The 22,808-nt window shown below is 44.5% G+C and overlaps 1 protein-coding gene across 2 annotated transcripts in view; it reads left to right on the forward strand.

The window, feature by feature from the left end:
* Window positions 1-22,808, forward strand: part of LOC146351210 (allantoinase, mitochondrial-like) — a 42,581-nt gene that overhangs the window by 3,824 nt on the left and 15,949 nt on the right. Inside the window, exons 3-6 of one of the 2 annotated variants that reach the window (XM_084846838.1) lie at window positions 12,155-12,306; window positions 18,215-18,329; window positions 20,792-20,938; window positions 22,607-22,652. In XM_084846838.1, the coding sequence (XP_084702964.1) occupies window positions 12,155-12,306; window positions 18,215-18,329; window positions 20,792-20,938; window positions 22,607-22,652 (460 nt within the window). The remainder of the gene's footprint in view (window positions 1-12,154; window positions 12,307-18,214; window positions 18,330-20,791; window positions 20,939-22,606; window positions 22,653-22,808) is intronic. The other variant, XM_084846839.1, reaches the window with a different exon arrangement.

Below are 22,808 nucleotides of genomic sequence, written 5' to 3' on the forward strand. Positions count from 1 at the left end.
CTGCAGTTCCAAGCTAATAGCTCCTGCTCCATGGAGTTACGTTATGAGGCATCACTTACATCTGTTACGTATCTCTCCTCCTCCTAAACCAGCCTTCCCCACCTGGTGCCCTCCAAATGTTTTGAATTACAACTCCCAGCATTCTTGATCATTGCCCATGGCGGCCCAGGCTGATGGGAGCTGAAGTCCAAAACATCTGGAGGGTACCAGTTTGGGCAGGCAGGCTATCCTAAAGAATACAATTATGAGCGGCACAAGAACAGATAAATACAATATGGGAGCCAGTGTGGTGTAAAGGTTAGAGTGCTGAAGCAGGGTAGAGAAACTGGGTTAAAATCCCCACTCAGCCATGAACTTTTCTAAGTGGGCTTTGGCCCATCAACACTTCTCAACCTAACCTACTTTGCAGGGTTGTTGTAAAAATTAAATTGGAGGAAACCATGGATGCCATTCTGCGCTCCTTGGAAGAAAAATGGGATAAAAATAAAGCAAACAAACAAATAAAAAGTGCATTTATTTATTGAATACATAGGCTGCCCTTCAGTGCAAAGCTTCCAGGGCTATGTACAATAAAAGCAATCAATGTAATGTAATAAAACACTTCATAAAATCAATACAAATCACAGAAGCATCAGCCAAGAACCAGTAAAGTCAGTGAATCCTTCAAATCCAGTAAGCTGTAAAAACACAACTAGCTGGCTAAAAACACGTTGGAATGTCTAGGCAAATAAAAGTATTCCAGTGGCACTGAAAAGACATCTAGGTGGGTGCAAAGCAAGCTTTTTTGGAGAGGGTATGGCATGTATGGGGCACCATGACTGAGAAAACTTTCTCCCTGGTCATCACCTGCCTATTTTCATATGGTAAGGGAATCCAAAGGAAGGTCTCTAATGAGAATGAAGGGTTTGGACAGGTTCATGTGGTAGAAGGCACTCCTTCAGATAGCCAGTTCCCAAGCCTTTTATGAAAGAGAAAGGAAAAGATATTCCAGAGCCCAGTATTTGGAGAGCTTACATGAGGTAGCTTGTAGAAGGGAACTATCCCAACACCAAACATTATATCCCTGGGGGCTAATTTATTATCCACTCAGTTACACAGGTTTTACATTGCTGTGACTCCATTGACTTCAGTGTAACTGAGTGAAAAATGAGGCCCTACGGCCATAATGTGAGTGAGGAGTAGTAACTCAAATTCACAGCTAATGCATTGGGTACAGGCCACGGTAAGGTATTCTGTTTGTTTGTTCGTTCATTTATTTGACCCCTTTTCCCCTGCCAGCTGAACTTTTAGCTGCCTGGCCAGTGACCCTTTATCAATGCCCTGCTGGTGCGGTGCTGGCAGTGTTGTCCATATTTCATGGCTAATAATTGACACATTTTTTTTCTGTTTGTGAATTGTCCCTGAGCAGCCCATGTGTTTCTCTCATTGTGTAGTTCATATGTTAAATTTTGGAAGAAACACTACTGGTTCTCTTTCTTATAAAAATAATCTATGCATGTGAGTCATCAGCGTGAGATATGGTCAGCAGGAAGAATGTAAGAAGAACCCACCTCGAGTGTCATTTTTGGTAGAAAGTTGGGGTGCAAGTCAAAGAAAGAAAGAAATGAACCCTGCTGGATCAGACCTATCTAGTTGTCAGAACTGGATATTCCTTTCCCTTCGCAGTCAACACCACAATAGACACAGCTTCAGGCTAATATGACTTTATTTTGCTAGAGACTAGCCTCTCTACAAATGCAGATCCAAGGAAACTCTGAGACTGCCCTAAGCTTTAACAACTAATCAACAATCTCTAAGCAGAGGAGTCAAAACCAGGGAGTAGGGAAGTTGTCAGCAGTTTGGGCATGAACCTTGTGGCCCAGCTTGCTTGGCAGTGATGCGCCTCCTTTAGGGTGGCTCCCTCCTACGTTGGCTTCCAAGAGCGGCTATCTGGGCGGAGCATCTGAGCCCTGCTCCTAACTTTTCCTGCTTAGCTTTGCGATGTGCCCTAGCTTTGCGAATCTCAAGTCATGTCCCTCCTCCTCCTCCTCAGAGGTTCCTACGGTGGAGGGAGGGGGCAGGGACTGATCCTGGGCCATCTGTTTGTCAAGGCCTTCAGAAGAATCTCTCCCAGCATCTAGGTGCTCTAGGGAGGGTCCCGCCCCCATGCTTTGATCTAGCAGCTCTAACTCTGACTCAGAATCAGAGCTGTCAGACATCGGCAAAGGCTGGGACTCATCCATGACACCAGTCCCACATCCTGTTTCCTACAGTGGTTAATCAGATGCCTATGGGAAGCCCACAAGCAGAACATGAGCGCAATAGCACCATCCCGCTTATTTTCCCCATGGCTGGTGTATGTAGATGTACTGCCTCTGATACTGGAGGCAGCATAGAGCCATCAGGACTAGCAGCCACTGATAGCCTTATCCTCTATGAATTTGTCTAATCCCCTTTTAAAGACATCTGATCGGTGGCCATCACATCATCATATGCCAACACATTCGACAGTGGAACTATGTGCTGCGTGAAGAAGTGTGCCCTTTTGTCAGTCCTGAATCTCCTGCCATTTAGTATGTGTGTTCATATTAAAACATGAAAATACAGCTTCACATGTGCTACTGAGTAACTGAGATGCTGGGATGGACTAATGCTAAGAAGACTGTTGAGGCAGCCCCTCCCCCACCTTCCGGGGGTGGTGCGGTTTGTGTGGCTACTTAAGACCTATGTTCCCTGAGGGAAGGCAGAGGAGGAGAAACCCAGGCTGTGGAGCCCGTGTCATCAGCTCCTGAAGAGGCCTTCAGCAGGGCTGAAGAACTGTATTCTGGTGTTTGTTTGGTGTATTTATTTATTCTTTTGTAACCTACCTTTCTTTCTTTCTTTCTTTCTTTCTTTCTTTCTTTCTTTCTTTCTTTCTTTCTGTATTTAAAAAGCATAAACTGTCTTGGGTGCCTTGGCAGAAAGGTGGTATAAAAACGTATAAAATAAATAAAGGACTACTTTATAGGCATTACTCCATTGCAAACTGGAAAACATGTTATATGTTTTTTGCAGGAAAAAAATGTTCTGGTTTCAAGCCAGAATTGTGGGCTGAATCTACACATAGCAGTTATACCGTTATCATACCATTATCATAACTATTGGTGCCCATTGGTGTCATGTGTACCAATAGTTATGATGTTGTTGTTGTTCAGTCATTCAGTCGTGTCCGACTCTTCGTGACCCCATGGACCATAGCACGCCAGGCCTTCCTGTCCTGCGCTCTCTCCCGGAGCGTGCTCAAGTTCATATTCATTGCATCCGTGATGCTATCTAGCCATCTCATCCTCTGCCGTCCCCTTCTCCTTTTGCCTTCAGTCTTTCCCAGCATCAGGGTCTTTTCCAGGGAGTTTTCTCTTCGCATTAGGTGGCCAAAATATTGGAGCTTCAGCTTCATTATCTGTCCTTCCAATGAGCACTCAGGGTTGATTTCCTTTAGGATGGACTGATTTGACCTCCTTGCAGTCCAGGGGACTCGTAAGAGTCTTCTCCAGCACCACAGTTCGAAAGCATCAATTCTTCGGCGCTCAGCCTTCCTTATAGTCCAGCTCTCACAGCCATACATTACTACTGGGAAAACCATAGCTTTGATTAGACGGACCTTTGTCGGCAAGGTGATGTCTCTGCTTCTTACTATGCTGTCTAGGTTTGCCATAGCTTTCCTCCCAAGGAGCAAGCGTCTTTTAATTTCATGGCTACAGTCACCGTCTGTGGTGATCTTGGAGCCCAAGAAAGTAAAATCTGTCACTGCTTCCATTTCTTCCCCTTCTATATGCCAGGAAGTGATAGGGCCAGATAACATGATCTTAGTTTTTTTAATGTTGAGTTTCAAACCAGCTTTTGCACTCTCCTCTTTCACCCTCAACAAGAGGCTCTTGAGATCCTCTTCGCTTTCTGCCATTAGGGTGGTATCGTCTGCATATCGGAGGTTGTTGATAATTCTCCCGGCAATCTTAATTCCGACCTCTGATTCATCCAACCCGGCATTTCTCATGATGTACTCTGCATATAAGTTAAATAAGCAGGGTGACAATATGCAGCCTTGTCGTACTCCTTTCCCAATTTTGAACCAATCGGTTGTTCCATCTCTGGTTCTTACTGTTGCTTCTTGACCCTCGTACAGGTTTCTCAGGAGACAGGTAAGGTGGTCTGGTACTCCCATCACTTTAAGAATTTGCCACAGTTTGTTGTGATCCACACAATCAAAGGCTTTAGCGTAGTCAATGAAGCAGAAATAGACGTTTTTCTGGAATTCTCTTGCTTTCTCCATGATGCAGCGAATGTTGGCGATTTGATCTCTAGTTCCTCTGCCTCTTCGAAACCCAGCTTGTACTTCCGGTAGTTCTCGGTTCGCATACTGCTGAAGCCTAGCTTGTAGGATTTTGAGCATCACCTTGCTGGCATGTGAAATGAGCGCAATTGTGCGGTAGTTTGAACACTCTTTGGCGTTGCCCTTCTTTGGAATTGGAATGTAAACTGACCTTTTCCAGTCTTGTGGCCACTGTTGAGTGTTTCAGATTTGTTGGCATATTGAATGCAGCACTTTAACAGCATCATCTTTTAGGATTTTAAATAGCTCGGCTGGAATACTGTCATCTCCGCTAGCTTTGTTGTTACTAATGCTTCCTAAGGCCCACTTGACTTCACTCTCTAGGATGTCCGGCTCAAGTTCAGTGACCACATTATCATGGCTATCAGGGACATTCAGATGTTTCCTGTATAGTTCTTCTGTGTATTCTTGCCACCTCTTCTTAATCTCATCTGCTTCTGTTAGGTCCCTGCCTTCTTTGTCCTTTATCATGCCCGTCTTTGCACAAAACGTTCCCTTGAGATCTCCAATTTTCTTGAAGAGATCTCTAGTCTTTCCCATTGGGTTGTTTTCCTCGATTTCTTTGCATTGTTCATTTAAGAAGGCCTTCTTGTCTCTCCTTGCTATTCTTTGGAACTCTGCATTCAGTTGGGTATATCTTCCCCTTTCTCCTTTGCTTTTCGCTTCCCTTCTTTCGTGAGCTACTTGTAAAGCCTCATCAGACAGCCACTTGGCTTTCTTGCATTTCTTTTTCTTTGGGATGGATTTCGTTGCTGCCTCCTGAACAATGTTACGGACCTCTGTCCATAGTTCCTCAGGCACTCTGTCTATCAGGTCTAATCCCTGAAATCTATTCCTCACCTCCACTGTATATTCATCAGGGATATGATTTAGGTCATACCTGAAAGGTTTAGTGGCTTTCCCTACGTTCTTCAATTTAAGCCGAAATTTTGCAAGAAGCAGCTCATGATCTGAGCCACAGTCAGCTCCAGGTCTTGTTTTTACTGACTGTATGGAGCTTCTCCATCTTTGGCTGCAAAGGACATAATCAATCTGATTTCGATATTGACCATCTGGTGACGTCCATGTGTAGAGTCGCCTCTTGTGCTGTTGGAAAAGAGTGTTTGCTATGATCAGCATGTTCTCTTGGCAAAACTCTATTAGCTTTTGTCCTGCTTCATTTTGTACACCAAGGCCATGCCTGCCTGTTATCCCGGTGATTTCTTGACTTCCTACTTTAGCATTCCAATCCCCTATGATGAAGAGGACATCTTTTTTTGGTGTTCGTTCTAGAAGGTCTTCATAGAAGTTCGTTGGAGGTCTTCATAGAACCGATCAACCTCAGCTTCTTCGGCATCAGTGGTTGGGGCACAGACTTGAATTACTGTGATGTTGAATAGTTTGCCTTGGATTCGTACTGAGATCATTCTATCATTTTTAAGATTGTACCCCAGTACTGCTTTTCCCACCCTTTTGTTGACTATGAGTGCTACTCCATTTCTTCTAAGGGATTCTTGCCCACAATAGTAGATATGATGGTCACCTGAATTAAATTCGCCCATGCCTGTCCATTTGAGTTCGCTGATTCCCAAGATGTCGATGTTCAATCTTGCCATCTCATGTTTGACCACCTCCAGCTTACCTTGATTCATTGATCTGACATTCCAGGTTCCTAAACAATATTGTTCTTTACAGCATCGGATTTTCTTTTCACCGCCAGACACATCCACAGCTGAGTGTCCTTTCGGGTTTGGCCCAGCCGCTTCACTCTTTCTGGCGCTACTTGGAAATACCCTCTGCTCTTCCCCAGTAGCATATTGGACACCTTCCGACCTGAGGGGCTCATCTTCTGGCGTCATATCTTTTAGCCTTGTGATACGTTCCATGGGGTTTTCTTGGCAAGAATACTCGAGTGGGTTGCCATGATAACAGTATGATAATGGTATAACTGCTATGTGTAGATTCAGCTGTGGTCAACTGTGAGCTAATTAAGATCATATGCTGCATGTATACAACAGAACCCTGGAGCTAACTGTTTTATATTTCACCCATCAAGGGTTTTGCACTCCCTTTGTACCCTCTCCCCTACTGCACTAAAGATGTCAAAGTCTGTATCTATTTTTCTATTTCTGTGTTTATACTTGTATTTATAACATTATTTGTATCTTGCCTTTTGGCCCTCAGAAATGCTGTCAAGGTAGCTTACAACTTAAAAATCATACAATACAAAAATGAAAAACAGAGAACATTAAAACAGAGCCAAAACCCCAAATGCATTTGGCAGGCAAGAATTTAAAACAGCTTAAAGGCCTGGCAGAATAAAAACGCTTTAACTGCCCGCCTAAAAGTTATCAGTGACAGTGAGCGGGTTTCATCCCACAACTTCTGGTGCCTCCAGAAGGACAGCACCTAGCACTACCAATCAAAGGCATGTCTTCCCTTCCTCAACAGATTTTTTTTGTAATAAGAAAAAAAAGATGGAAGAAGTGGTGGGAAAACACAAGGGTGTTACAAATGGAAGACTGCATCATCTGCCCTCTTTCCGGAAACGTCTTTTGGAGGAAATTATTCTTATACATTTTCCAGGAAACTTACCTCTGGCGTTACTATTTTAAGAGAGCTAGGCCAGCCAACTGCTGAAGCAACACTGCGTGCCATGCTGCTAATGAATTACAGTATTGTGAACCAGCCAGTATTTTATAAATGACGTACCGCTTTCTTTCCTGCAGATTTCATATTTCACAGAGCCATCCTATTGTCCCACTCTCCTGGTGGCTCGGTACTGTTGTGGAAATATTGGCATAGCATAGTTGGGCCCTCCAACCAGTGTAAGCTTGCAGTGGATTCTTCATGCTCTGTGGAGGATCTGTGTGCATCATGGGTAGCGCCTAATACTGGGCGCATCCATAGTACAAGCTGATTAATTGTGAAGTTTCCATCAAGTAGCTACAGGTATTATATTCTTATGAAGAACATGCCACCTTTAAGTGTCACATACATTATTTCAGTAATCCTTTAAGTGTCACATACATTATTTCAGTAATCCTTTAAGTGTCACATACATTATTTCAGTAATCCTTTAAGTGTCACATACATTATTTCAGTAATCCTTTAAGTGTCACATACATTATTTCAGTAATCCTTGCAGCCCTACAAGCTGGGCTAATATCATCATCATCTTCTTCTTCTTCTTCTTCATCATCATCATCATCATCCCATTACAGATGGTCTGAGGCTCAGAGAATTGGGGTTTGCATAAGAACCCCTCACATATGCTCTGCTCTTCTCTCCCCCTGCCCCATTCTTTATATATCTTTCAATTAGGTTTCTAGTATGCCTTCTTCCTGACATGCTAGTTTTCTGTGTGCAGGGTTGTTGTTTTTTAATATGGGGAAGCATCAATCATGTGACACCCGCCCCCTTATCTGCAGCCAGAAGTAGTACAGTCCAGAGACAGGTTTACCTCTGAGAATTAGGCCAGCAATGCCTAATCCCTCAAAAGAATATTCACTTAGAGAATTCTGTATAACAATATGAAAAAGTGCCGCTAGTTGCAGCCTTGAACTCTGACATCTTGAGGAAAACTTAAAGTTGGTTTGGAAAGCCCAGAGTTTGCTTGATGCTGTAATCAGTCCCACAACCTTAAAACAAAATTCTTGCAAAGATAGGTCTGAGTGAGGTAATATTCCAGAAAAACACCAGAGTAAAAAAATACTAACCTTTAAAAAAATCCCCTAAAACACTAGTACAGTAAATAAATATTAAATGCGGTCCAAATCCTTTAGAATCTTGTCTTTCCTGATTATTGAAATCAGCCAGGGCTGGTCTTTCAATCTGGATCTCAGAGGCAGCAGAGAGAGCCTCTGAGAGAGGGTATGTTCCCACTGCCCTTCGGGCACAATCCTATGGCTGCTGGACAGCGGCTAGACAGCCATAGGATAGGTTGGTTTCCAGGAATCAACCTTGGAGCCCATGCTCCAAGGTCGGTTCCTGGAGAACCGTCTCTCCACCCCTGCCACCTTGTAGGCTGCATGGATCATCCCTGTGCTCCGCGCTCGTAAGTGCAGTGCGGAGTGGGGCAAAAGGGGCATTCCCAAGGGCAGGGCAGGGAGTTCGTAACTGCCGGTACCACACTTCCTGTGTGTTGTCCAGCCTCACCACCCCAGGCCCTGAAATCGGCCATCTAGCTGCAAATGCAGGGCGGCTGGAGTGCGGAGGAGACAATCCCCTCCGAGTTCGGAGGCAGCCATCTATCTGCATAGGATTGCTCCCTCCATTACTAAAAATTAAAAAACCTAGCTTGGATCCTATGATCCTGGATAATTATTGTCCAGTATCCGATCTACTATTTTTAGTCAAATGTTGGATAAGGTGGTGGCTTCTCTCAAGTGAAGTGGGCTATAGTCCACAAAAGCTTGTGCCAGAATAAATGTGTTAGTCTTTAAGTTGCCATAAGAGTCTTCATTGTTTTTGAATGACACTGATTATTTGGATCCGTTCCAATCTGCCTTTTGGCCTTATTTGAAGATGGAAATAGCCCTGGTTGCTGACACACTGGAGAATGAACAGGGGAGTGAAACCCTGTTGGTACTCCAAACCTTTCAGTGGTTTTCATTACCACTGACCATGGTTTCCATCTGTACTATCTTACTGGGATGGGACTTAGAGGCAACAGTATTACAGTGGCTCTAGTCCTTTCTGGAAGGATAGACCACAAGGTGGTCTATCCTTCCAGAAAGGCTGGGGGACCTCAATTTCACCTCATGGCCTTTGGGGTGCCTCAGGGTTCAATCTTGCCCCCATGCTTTTTAAGGATGAGGGCGAAGAAGCTGAAGCTTAATCCAGTTAAGACTGGGATACTGTGGGTTACGAAACCTGCTGATCTGCATGGACATTCACAATTGGTTCGGGATGGGTTTGAAGTTTCCCTAAAATACCAAGTTCACAACTAGAGGTTCTCTGTCTGTGGAGGTGCAGGTGCTGTCAGTGGCTAGGAGCACCTTGTACTAGCTTAGGCTTGTTTGCCAGCTGCTACTCTTTTTTAGAAGGGTAGGCTTTGCCTCAGTTACACATGCCCTGGTTACATCCAGACTAGACTTCTATAATGTGTTCTACATGGGGTTACTTTTAAAGATGGTTCAGAAACTTCAGCTGGTTCAGAAAGCAGCTGCCCAAATGCTTGTTGGAGCCAGGTATTTGGAACAAATAAGACCCATACTGTACCAGTGGCACTGGCTGCCTATTTGTTTCCAGCCTCAGTTTAAAGTGCTGGTGTTGACCTTTAAGCCCTTAAACAGTTTGGGGCCAGGTTATTTGAAGGATTGCCTGAATCCTTACAAACCTGTCCATGCCTTAAGATCAGCCTCAGGGGCCCTGCTCATGGGCCTGCCATCAAGGTCAATTAGACTGGCAGGCTCTAGAGGCAGAGCCTTTTTGGTGGTGGCCCCATATTTGTAGAATTTCCTCCCAAGGGAGGGAGGTTTGGGGCCATCTTTATTAGTTTTTAAACAATCCTTTAAATTTTTCTATTATTTCAATCTGTTTCTAATTACAGTGCTCTGTGCAGGGTTTGCTGATGTTTTAAGCTGCTGTTTTTAGTTTTGTAATTACTTTTTCATTGTAGTTACAGTGTTGTTTTATATACATTTTGTTTCAGTCATCTGTGTAACCAGCCTTGGGCTTTGCATTGAAAGGCAGCACGTAAATGCTGAAATAAATAAATAAATGGTTATTCCCTCTTCCCAGAAAACACTGAGAATTGCAGTTCTATGAGAAAGGTGGGCTAAGAATCTCTAATACAGAAGTCACAGCATCTCATCAAACTCCAGTTCCCAAGATTCTTTGGGAGAAGCCACAATAGCTAAAGTGGTAAATGTAACATAAATTTGCAGTGTAAATATATGCCCTTTGTTGTTTCCACCTTCCTCCTTTTCATTTAAGATGTAGGGCATCTCTACAACAGCCTAAAATCCTGCATTTAAAACAGGGCTTTCTGCTACCGTTTTAAATTCAGGAGCACAGCACAAGGACTCCCTTTTTCACCCACTTCCTTCTCCCCGTAGCTGAGTCTTCCATTATCTTTCATTGATCTCGCTCCTCTTCTTGCCGCTTTAACTCTTTGGAGGGAGGGAACTGAAGTGGACCACAACAGGGTAATTTGATAGCTCATTATCTGTGATCTATTTAAAATTGAACAAAGGGCATTTAGTGCAGGAGATGCCTGGGATGATCACTGCATCATATAAAGAGCCCACAAACTTCCATGAAGGAGCAATCTCAATCGCAGGATAAAAGTCCGGTGTGAAGGAGCCTGTAAAGTCAAGAAATTGACTCTGAGGTCTGTTTTGCACACTAATAAATTCTAGACAATGAGAGGGTCCTTGGGGAATGCACAATGATTAGAGATTAAAGAAAGACACAAATTAATCAAGAATGACATAAGATGCAGCTGAGCCACTGAAAGTCAGTGAATTTCCAGGCGGTAGGAAGGAGACAAACAGTTGCTATGCCTGAATTCATCCACTTATACAAAGGGTCATTCACTAAAAACATGAGGAATCCATTCTTTTCCATCCCCTGACATTCCCTCTTTGCCTATTCAAAGCTGGACCTCAGCAACAACAACAAAAATTGCCTATAATTAGCATAAATCAGAACCTGAAAACTCCAGCATAGGAATGAGGCTGAGGGCCTAGGAGTAGTGCAGCATCTAGAGTCACAATGAAAGGAACTGTAGTAGATAGGGGAAGGGTTGCATTGCAAATGTGCATGTTATATCCATGCATTTGCAACAGAATTTGTATGCACTGATTTTGCCTGAACTTGGGGAGGTGGCTGCCATATCACAACTGATAATTGAATGGTGGTGATGCCATCTATAACTCTTAGGATATTTAGGGAGGAGTGGTTGAGGTTTCCTAGCACACACAAAGCCATTTACTGACTGACAAATTATGTACTGTCTGCTACAAAGAAATACATTTTTGGAAACCATTCATGTTGTGTTGTAATCAGTGAAGGCTGGTTCATCACCCTGGATAGCTCCCTTAGAGTTCCGACTGGAACCCAGAGTGAATTCACATCCCCACTTACATCAAAGCCAGCAGCCTCCACTGGTTGTAATCTCTCACTGATGACTCTTCTCGTTACTCTGCTTGTTATTTCCATCATGCTTGTTAGCTGGAGTGAGCAAGAAGTCTATCATTATTAACATCCAACAGTGGTGCAATTAGGCAGTTTTGGACTCTGGACTTAATAGTGCTGACACCCTTTATCTCCCACCCCCACCCCATCTTATAGTCTTATGGGGAGGGGGCTCTTTAGATGGTAATGTGTATTACTTCACTTACTTCTTGTTGGGGCAGGGGCTCTCTCTAGATGATAATGTATCAACCCTGCTGCATTTAGGGGCCCTCCTGCTTATTCTGATGAGTGGGGCCCTGGACATCTGCCCCCAAAGTCCTACCCTCATGGCACCACTGACTCCAAATGATCCAATAAACTAAGAAGTGTTCTTAGAAATTGTAACGGTTGTGGGCCACAATCCAGCACAGAATTAATGGGTTTAAGAGCCTTCTTACTCTGTACTGAATTGCAGCCGCAAGATTTTAAAGTGTGCTTCCTAGTTTCTTACCCTTTTAAATGTTGTGCCATAATTCTTTAAAGCTTTCTGTAGCATCCCCAAAGGCTAAATTATTAAACTGCATGTGGAATTAAAATCCAGCTTTTTTCAAAAGGACGTGAGCATTTTAGGGGCTCATATCCATGAAGCCAACCTTAGAATGTTCTGCAATGACCTGTGAGTCTCATGACCTCTTCTGTCTACAGATGCTAGATGCTGGAGACCTCGTGGTCATGCCTGGGATAATAGACCCTCACGTGCATATCTGTGAGCCTGGACATCCAGCTCGTGAGGGATTTACATCAGTGACTAAGGCTGCAGCTGCAGGAGGCATCACCACCATTATCGACATGCCCTTGTACGGTACCAGTGGGCTGGAGGGAGGGAACAGGGATTTTCCTATTTTAGTGCAGGATGTACAAGGAGACTCAACTGACTAGTATTGCTTAATCTCTTAGTAAATGAGTATCGGCAGTGTAAGCTTCTGCCTCTGCTCACTTTTCCCCAGTTCTCCTGTCCCATTGTACCCCCTGCCCCACACACATCCCAGGTATTTCCTCAGGACCCATAGGAGAAGCTTTCCAAGTGGAGCTGTAGCAGGGAAAAGGGGACTGAAATTCCCCTTGAATGAGCATCCCTGAGCTCACACTGCACTGGATGCAACCAACTGTCTTTGTTGCTTTCTGTGTCACAACATAAACTTACTTTGCCCAGCCATGAGCTCTGGCCCATCTTACAGATTTCTGGGATCTGTAGCTAAAAAACACTCTGGGCAGAACTAAGGTGTCTCTTCTGGCAGCAGGAACCTTTTTTCTGTGCATAAATAATTCCTAAAATGTCATCTATGGTCCTGCAGTGCCAGCTACTGGTCATATCCAGATGCTATAGGACAGGTAACCAAGGGCGCATTGGAACATTTAGTTTCCACACCAAAAACCCTAGCTTTTCCTTGGAAATATGTCTATACATAACAATACCACAACCCCCAAACCCACTCACACACCAAACATTAACACTGAGAGCCAGTGTGTTGTTGTTGTTGTTGTTGTTGTTGAGTCGTTTAGTCGTGTCCGACTCTTCGTGACCCCATGGACCATAGCACGCCAGGCCTTCCTGTCCTGCGCTCTCTCCCGGAGTGTGCTCAAGTTCATATTCATTGCATCGGTGATGCTATCTAGCCGTCTCATCCTCTGCCGTCCCCTTCTCCTTTTGCCTTCAATCTTTCCCAGTATCAGGGTCTTTTCCAGTGACTTTTCTCTTCGCATTAGGTGGCCAAAATATTTGAGCTTCAGCTTCAGTATCTGTCCTTCCAATGAGCACTCAGGGTTGATTTCCTTTAGGATTGACTGATTTGACCTCCTTGCAGTCCAGGGGACTCATAAGATTCTTCTCCAGCACCACAGTTCAAAAGCATCAATTCTTCGGCGCTCAGCCTTCCTTATAGTCCAGCTCTCACAGCCAGACGTTGCTACTGGGAAAACCATAGCTTTGATTATACGAACCTTTGTCGGCAAGGTGATGTCTCTGCTTCTTACTATGCTGTCTAGGTTTGCCATAGCTTTCCTCCCAAGAAGCAAGCGTCTTTTAATTTCATGGCTACAGTCACCGTCTGTGGTGATCTTGGAGCCCAAGAAAATAAAATCTGTCACTGCTTCCATTTCTTCCCCTTCCATATGCCAGGAAGTGATGGGGCCAGATGCCATGATCTTCGTTTTGTTAATGCTGAGTTTCAAACTAGCTTTTGCACTCTCCACTTTCACCCTCAACAAGAGGCTCTTTAGATCCTCTTCACTTTCTGCCATTAGGGTGGTATCATCTGCATACCTGAGGTTGTTGATAATTCTCCTGGCAATCTTAATTCCAACCTGTGATTCATCCAACCTGGTGTTTCTCATGATGTACTCTGCATATAAATTAAATAAGCAGGGCAACAATATACAGCCTTGTCGTACTCCTTTCCCAAGTTTGAACCAATCGGTTGTTCCATGTCCGGTTCTTACTGTTGCTTCTTGACCCTTGTACAGGTTTCTCAGGAGACAGGTAAGGTGTTCTGGTACTCCCATCACTTTAAGAATTTGCCACAGTATGTTGTGATCCACACAATCAAAGGCTTTAGCGTAGTCATTGAGCAGAGATAGACTTTTTCTGGAATTCTCTTGCTTTCTCCGTGATCCAGCGAATGTTGGTGATTTCATCTCTAGTTCCTCTGCTTCTTCGGAACCCAGCTTGTACTTCCAGTAGTTCTCGGTTCACATACTGCTGAAGCCTAGCTTGTAGGATTTTGAGCATCACCTTGCTGGCATGTGAAATGAGTGCAATTGTACGGTAGTTGGAACACTCTTTGGCATTGCCCTTCTTCGGAATTTGAATGTAACTGACCTTTTCCAGTCCTGTGGCCACTGTTGAGTGTTCCAAATGTGTTGGCATATTGAGTGCAGCACTTTAACAGCATCATCTTTTAGGATTTTAAATAGCTCAGCTGGAATACTGTCATCTCTGCTAGCTTTGTTGTTAATAATGTTTCCTAAGGCCCACTTGACTTCACTCTCGAGGATGTCCGGCTCAAGTTCAGTGAGCGCACTATCATGGCTATCAGGGACATTCAGATCTTTCCTGTATAGTTCTTCTGTGTATTCTTTCCACCTCTTCTTAATCTCATCTGCTTCTGTTAGGTCCCTGCCTTCTTTGTCCTTTATCATGCCCATCTTTGCACAAAACATTCCCTTGAGATCTCCAATTTTCTAGAAGAGATCTCTAGTCTTTCCCATTCTATTGTTTTCCTCAATTTCTTTGCATTGTTCAATTAAGAAGGCCTTCTTGTCTCTCCTTGCTATTCTCTGGAACTCTGCATTCAGTTGGATGTGTCTTCCCCTTTCTCCCTTGCTTATCGCTTCCCTTCTTTCCTCAGCTACTTGTAAAGCCTCATCAGACAGCCACTTGGCTTTCTTGCATTTCTTTTTCTTGGGAATGGATTGAGTTGCTGCCTCCTGAACAATGTTACGGACCTCTGTCCATAGTTCCTCAGGCACTCTGCCTATCAGGTCTAATCCCTGAAATCTATTCCTCACCTCCACTGTATAATCATATATAATCATATAAGGGATATGATTTAGGTCATGCCTGAATGGTTTAGTGGTTTTCCCTATGTTCTTCAATTTAAGCTGAAATTTTGCAACAAGAAGCTCATGATCTGAGCCACAGTCAGCTCCAGGTCTTGTTTTTACTGACTGTATGGAGCTTCTCCATCTTTGGCTGCAAAGGACATAATCAATCTGATTTCAATATTGACCATCTGGTGATGTCCATGTGTAGAGTCGCCTCTTGTGCTGTTGGAAAAAAGTGTTTGCTATGATTAGCATGTTCTCTTGGCAAAACTCTATTAGCCTTTGTCCTGCTTCATTTTGTACACCAAGGCCATGCTTGCCTGTTATCCCGGTTATTTCTGGACTTCCTACTTTAGCATTCCAATCCCCTATGATGAAGAGGACATCTTTTTTTGGTGTTCGTTCTAGAAGGTGTTGTAGGACTTCATAGAACCAATCAACCTCAGCTTCTTCAGCCTCAGTGGTTGGGGCACAGACTTGAATTACTGTGATGTTGAATGGTTTGCCTTGGATTCGTACTGAGATCATTCTATCGTTTTTAAGATTGTACCCCAGTACTGCTTTTCCCACCCTTTTGTTGACTATGAGTGCTACTCCATTTCTTCTAAGGGATTCTTGCCCACAGTAGTAGATATTATGGTCACCTGAATTAAATTCGCCCATGCTTGTCCATTTTAGTTCACTGATTCCCAAAATGTCGATGTTCAAATCTTGCCATCTCATGTTGGACCACCTCCAGCTTACCTTGATTCATTGATCTGACATTCCAGGTTCCTAAACAATATTGTTCTTTACAGCATCGGATTTTCTTTTCACCACCAGACACATCCACAGCTGAGTGTCCTTTCGGCTTTGGCCCGGCCGCTTCACTCTTTCTGGCGTTACTTGGAAATTCCCTCTGCTCTTCCCCAGTAGTATATCGGACACCTTCCGACCTGAGGGGCTGATCTTCCGGCGTCATCTCTTTTAGCCTTGTGATATGTTCCATGGGGTTTTCTTGGCAAGAATACTGGAGTGGGTTGCCATTTCCTTCTCCAGTGGACCAAATTGTCAGAACTCTCCACCATGACCTGTCCATCTTGGGTGGCCCTGCATGGCATAGCTTATGGCTTCACTGAGTTACGCAAGTCCCTTCACCACAACAAGGCAGTGATCCATGAAGGGGAAAGTTATGGTACACCTTTCCAAATCATCTAAGGCAGCTAACAAAGAGAAGATACCACGACTGGTCTGGAAACACCCATGTTCAAATCCCCACTCAGCCATGAAGCTCACTGGGTGACCTTGGGGCATGTCACTCACTCCTTCAGCCTAGCCTACCTCACAGGTAGGTTGTTGTGATGATAAAATGTGAAGAGGAGGGAGAATGGTGTGTGCTACCTTCTGCAACTCCAGCAAAGGAGATTGTTACTTTGTCGTGGTGCTGGAGTTTGAGCACCTCAATGATGCCATGAGCTAAACTGTGAAGGGACACCCAAGATGGGAAGGTCATGGCAGAGAGTTCAGACTAAATATGATCCCTGGGGAAGGTAATGGTGTCAGGGTGGAAACTGAGCCCAGAGAGCCTCAGAGCAGTTCGGATTCTGAGTAGGAACAGCTATCCGTGGGAGAGGGGTCAGCTCATGCCTCACAGGCTCAGCACCTGGCAGAGATTTCTCCTGCCAGCATTCCAGAGATAGATAGTGACCCGGGTAGTGAGGGAATGTGGGAGGGGGGCTTCTTAGATGCTCGATGCAGATGCAAAGAGCAACAAGCGATGGAGGGCGCGGAAAGGAAGCGTAGCGCCCGTTTGGCGCTCAAGCAACGGCCGCGTCCCATGGACCCAGGGGAAAGAGGGAGGATCTCTCCCTAGCCCATAAGTTCTGGGTCTTCAAGTGACTCTCTTTCAAATGGGGATCAACTGACTACTTGAAACTTAGGCTACCCTGTGGTTCCTTGCTTAGTTGCTGGTGATTAGCATCTGAAAGAGTCATTAAGTTGTAAAAGGATTAAAGCCTTGAAAAGAATCCTTTTGTTTGTGTCTTGAGTTGGCTATTGGAATCTACTGGGAGAAGCCACCAGAGTGCTCTTGACAAACAGCAACCCACCCCAGTATTCTTGCCATGAAAACTAAATGGATCAGTACAACCAGAAATATGATACCACTTTGATGGCTGAAAGCGAGGAGGAGCTGAGGAACCTTATGACGAAGTTGAAAGAAGAAAGTGCAAAAGCTGGGTTGCAGTTAAACCTCAAAAAAAACCAAGATTATGGCAACCAGCTTGATTGATAACTGGCAAATAGAAGGAGAAAACGTGGAGGCAGTGCCAGACTTTGTCTTTCTAGGCGCAAAGATTACTGCAGACGCTGACTGCAGCCAGGTAATCAGAAGACGTTTACTTCTTGGGAGGAGAGCAATGACAAATCTTGATAAAATAGTGAAGAGCAGAGACATCACACTGACAACAAAGGGCTGCATAGTTAAAGCAATGGTATTCCCCGTAGTAACTTACGGCTGTGAGAGCTGGATCATAAGGAAGGTTGGGTGAAGGAAGATAGATGCTTTTGAACTGTGGTATTGGAGGAAAATTCTGAGAGTGCCTTGGACTGCAAGAAGATCAAACCAGTCCACACTCCAGGAAATAAAGCCAGACTGCTCACTTGAGGGAATGATATTAAAGGCAAAACCGAAGTACTTTGGCCGCATAATGAGAAGACAGGATACCCTGGAGAAGATGCTGTTGCTAGGGAAAGTGGAAGGCAAAAGGAAGAGGGGCCGACCAAGGGCAAGATGGATGGATGATATTCTGGAGGTGACGGACTCGACCTTGGGGGAGCTGGGGGTGGCGACGGCTGACAGGAAGCTCTGGCGTGGGTTGGTCCATGAAGTCACGAAGAGTCGGAAGTGACTGAACGAATAAACAACAAAAACAACAACCTTCTGCAAACCTTGCAGTTCTGCCAAGCTTGCTGATACCTCCCCTTTTGTGTGTGGATGGTGCCATTTTGGCTATATAAGGACCCAGACTCAGATAATGAGTTTGCTATTAGTATGTGGGATATATTAAGATGCATTACAGACTGTGCTCCAAGACTGGCAGACAGACTGGGTTAAAAATGATCCTGGACACAATTTAGTTGCTTTCCAGATAACATCTTCCTCTCTTGCATCCCACCACACAGGTACTCTAGTCCTCCAACAACAACCTTGTCTGCCCTTGATTCCAAGCTCCAGTCTGCCAAGGGGCAGTGCTATATTGATGTTGCCTTTTGGGGTGGCATGGTACCTGGAAATCAGGTTTGTATCCAGCAGTGCAACTGCATCAGCTCCCCTGTGTCTTATGTACTTTGGAGGGTGGGTTGTAAAGACATGAGAAATCGAGAGTATCCCAGACACAGAAGTATCCCAGAACAATTAGTTCAATATTGGAGGCTATGAATGGATGATAGATTGTGCCCCATTACAATGGTTGGAGGGGAGGCTACAGTTTGGATACAAAGTTTCTGTGGGCTGCATCTGGTCAATAAGCTAGAAGTTCTCCACCTCTGCTGTATCTTATTCAAGGGTTTTGGAAGCAGTGCTCAGTTTCATAAATAAGAGATGGGGGCTCAAAGTTTGTCTGAAAAGCAAATTAGTTGACTTGGAAGCCCTGTTATATATGGATGAATTGTAATTAATTGGTGGTATGGGAAAAGGAACCCTGTACATCCTCAGAGTCACTCTTGACTCCATCACCATCTAAGCTGAGTCCCTTCCTGTTGTTGTTGTTGTTCAGTCGTTAAGTCGTGTCCAACTCTTCATGACCCCATGGACCATAGCACGCCAGGCCTTCCTGTCCTCTGCTCTTTCCCGGAGTGTGCTCAAATTCATATTCATTGCATCGGTGATGCTATCTAGCCGTCTCATAGTCTGCCATCCCCTTCTCCTTTTGTCTTCAGTATTTCCCAGCTTACCTTGATTCATTGATCTGACATTCCAGGTTCCTAAACAGTATTGTTCTTCACAACATCGGACTTTCTTTTCACCACCAGATGCATCCACAGCTGAGTGTCCTTTCGGCTTTGGCCCCTTTCTGGCGCTACTTGGAAATTCCCTCTGCTCTTCCCCAGTAGTATATTGGACACCTTCCGACCTGAGGGGCTCATCTTCTGGCGTCATCTCTTTTAGCCTTGTGATACGTTCCATGGGGTTTTCTTGGCAAGAATACTGGAGTGGGTTGCCATTTCCTTCTCCAGTGGACCACATTTTGTCAGAACTCTCTGCCATGACCTGTCCGTCTTGGGTGGCCCTGCACGGCATAGCTTATGGCTTCACTGAGTTACGCAAGTCCCTTCGCCACAACAAGACAGTGATCCATGAAGGGGAGTCCCTTCCTAGCCTTTCCTTTTTCATATAATATGTACTAGTTGGGGAAAATAACTAATCTTTGTATTTCCCTCTTGATTTCTGACTCTTTTGAGACATAAAATTATTATATAATTATTTCAAATAACATATTTTTAAAATTCCCAGTGGAAAAAAATGTGCAGCTTATCTAGGCTCTCATGCCTTTTGACTTGTGGGGGAGAGTTATTTTCCCCCTACCCTGCCTTGGACAGAATGCTTTGCCCTATCAAATGTTGCATGGAGCCAGTCACCATATAAGATGAGAAAGACAGACAATCAATCAAACAACAGACCTCACAATAAAACTTATGCAAATGACTCTGACCTGGAACTGGTGGCATTTGAAGAAAGTGGTGGGAATCTGTCTTTCTCTATGTGAGAAGTCCCACATTGCTTCTCACATTGCAGTTTTGCCTACACAGATGAACTCTGAAGACGCATGTATTTTGTAATGTGAACATGTTTACACGGGTGTGTTTTTTTCAGACTTCTATATAGTCTGCAAGCCAGGTCCTGCTCATGCTTCCAGATGTGTGCTAATTTAGGCAAAAATTATACATGCCATTCTCACATATACCCCACCACCACCACCACCAACCCTGAAGGCTCAAGTATTCTGGGGCTTATTGGAAAGTACCAAAACCTTACACATACGTGAGAAAGTTTCTTTTACATGGAAGCTGAGATACCTGTAATTCTTCCCAAAACTGCAGTCTTAAAACACACAGACTCGGCTCCCTCCAGCCCCCGAGACATGTTCTAAATGCCTTATGGAGCGTAGTTGCCAGATCAATGAGGCCTTAATCCATTTGCAATTAAGGCTCTGATTGTTAAGTCTCCCCAAAACTATCTCTTTAGATGGATTGCCTGGAGGGGGCGGGGAGGAAGGATAGTAACACCTTTGTATGATGAAAGGGGAAGGGTCTGCAGTCAGGAGAACCTTTGATTTGTTGGCTCATCTGTGGCCAATATGCATGTTCAAAACAAGCTTTGGAGCCACTCATTTAAAATGTGGAATTATGCCCTGCTACACTCAAGAAGAGTCGCTCCTGTTAATTCCAAGCAAATATTGGGTTTCTGGTGTCCAATTCCCTCTTGCAAAATAACCCCCTTTCATTCCAATGTGACCTACACTGGTGCAGTATTTAGCTGATCCTCTTCAGAGATACGGGGCTGATCATTCTGGGACTCATCCACTTGGTTTTGCTCTAAATGTAGCTGGATACTTGCAGGAATTGCAAGATTACAGAATTTAACATACACTTCAGCCATTCTTCTGTTCCTCTTATACCATTAGCATGCTTTCTGTTTTGTTAACCTCACCTCATGCCCCCTGGAATTCTGAGCATGTCTCCTTGTGCTGTCTGTGTTAGGCTGAGCTCCTACCAATGCTGGAGGCTGGTGTTCCTGGATTTCAGTGCTTCCTGATGGCCACCGGTGTGGAGGATTTTGCCCATGTGTGTCTGCATGATTTACACATGGCAATGAATGAATTGCAAGACATAGACTGTGTGCTCCTGGTAAGGATCTGGATTCCTATGCTACCACTCAAGCACCCTTGAGCTGCTTAAGTACCTGTGGGCGCAATCCTATGGGGATGGCTGTAAGCCTCTGAACTCGGAGGGTTATGGCCATCCAAAGCAGAGCAGGAGGAGCAGTGGAGGTGATCTTTGCCTCTGCACTCCTCCCACTCTGTATTTTCTCACTAGTCAGGCCCATCTAGCTGAGGCGTCTGGGAGGGAGAGGGAGGGAGGCTGGGGAGGCCTGCAATATGGCATAAGCCATCCTCTCCCCACCCACCCTTTCCTTTCCCTCCGAGGTCAGCTTTGTGACCTCCGAGAGGCAGCCAGTGTGGTTCTTTCTGTGCCACCTGCAAGGTGGGGGGGGGAGCTTGGACTCCTGGGTCCAAGGTCAGAGCACTGTCTCCACCTTTGGATCCAGGAATCTGACCTCTCCTATGGCCCCCCCACACACACACACTCTGTCTAGAGGCCATAGGATTGCTCTCTGTGTTTGCTGTTTCTCTTGAAATTCTGTTTACAGGGCTGGCCCTACCATTAGGCAGAGTGAGGTGGCCACCTCAGGCAGCTGTCTCTAAGGGTGCTTCTAGATGGACATTGTACAGCTATTCCAGCTTTTTCTCCTTAATGTTGTTGTTGTTTTTTCTGGAAAGAAAAAAAGATGAAAAAAGCAGTGGGAAAACACAGAAGGGCTACAACTAGACCCCCCTGTAAAATTCCATGAATAAGCAGGGCAACTGCAGGATAAGGGTGCTTCCAGATGGAAAGATCCAAGCGCTACTACTCAGAAGGCATTGTGTAGAAAAAAATTCCATCTTTTCTCTTGACTGATTTTCTGTGGTAAGGAAAAAGATGGAAGAAGCAATGGGAAAACATGGGAGGGTTATGAGCGGAAGATGATGTTACTGAAGCCCCCAATAAAATTCAATGAATGAGACAGAGCGATATTGCTATAAAAGCGTCATCTGGAAGCACTCTCAGTGCCATGCAAGGGTAGCAAATGGTTAGCTGCTTAATTTATTAATAGTGTATTTTTACTGCTAGAGTGGGGGAGAGAGGCTCTTGTGAGATTTTCTGCCTCAGAGGCCAAACCCCCCACCTGTCTTGGGTACTATTCTGCTTGACTTGGGAAGGGGGCACCATCTGCTGCTCTGCCTCAGGCAACAAAATGTCTTGGGCCATCCCAGTATCTTCTCTGTTCAATCAAATCCCTAATCTGGATGGCAACACCCCACATTCTCTTGCTCTTGGGGATTACTTTCACCTAACATGTGAAAGGGAGAACAGAACCAAGGCCCAAGATTTACAATACTGCTACAGACTTAAGATACTGCTATAGACTATATTATCATGGACTACCTAGATTCCAAGGCAATAAGAAGCATCTCTGTCAAACTAGAGCAAACCCTTTCCCAGCAGTAAATCTCAGAAAAGGGAGGTGCTGTTATGTTAGGTACCTCAGTATTGCATTTTTTTTCTTAATACAACAAGACACTTCCCCCCTTTAAATTAAGCACTTGAGATGGCAATTCAGCTGAACTTGTTTTGTTTTTGTTTGTTTTTTAAAGAAGGATGTTGTTGTTGACTTGTTATCTCCCTGTAGCAGCTTTTTTTTTTTTTTTAAGAAATGATGTTAAACATTATTTCCATTTGGGACTCTCTACCCAGTTCCATGCAGAACAGGAGCCAACTCAGTTGATGCCTGTCCTGGAAGGTATGTATGATGCTCATCCCCTGGCCAGTACCTTTCCTTTTACCCTACCAAATATGTCTTCCAGGAGACATGGATGCATTTTCTCTCCTTCATCACATGCCCCTGGTCATTCCTTTGTAGTCCAGTAAACTAAATTGTTTGCTCAGCTTAGATCTT

Source organism: Heloderma suspectum, chromosome 3, assembly GCF_057233095.1.
Source record: "Heloderma suspectum isolate Gila_16-S chromosome 3, 16-S_ref, whole genome shotgun sequence".
NCBI classification, from domain to species: Eukaryota; Metazoa; Chordata; class Lepidosauria; order Squamata; family Helodermatidae; genus Heloderma; species Heloderma suspectum.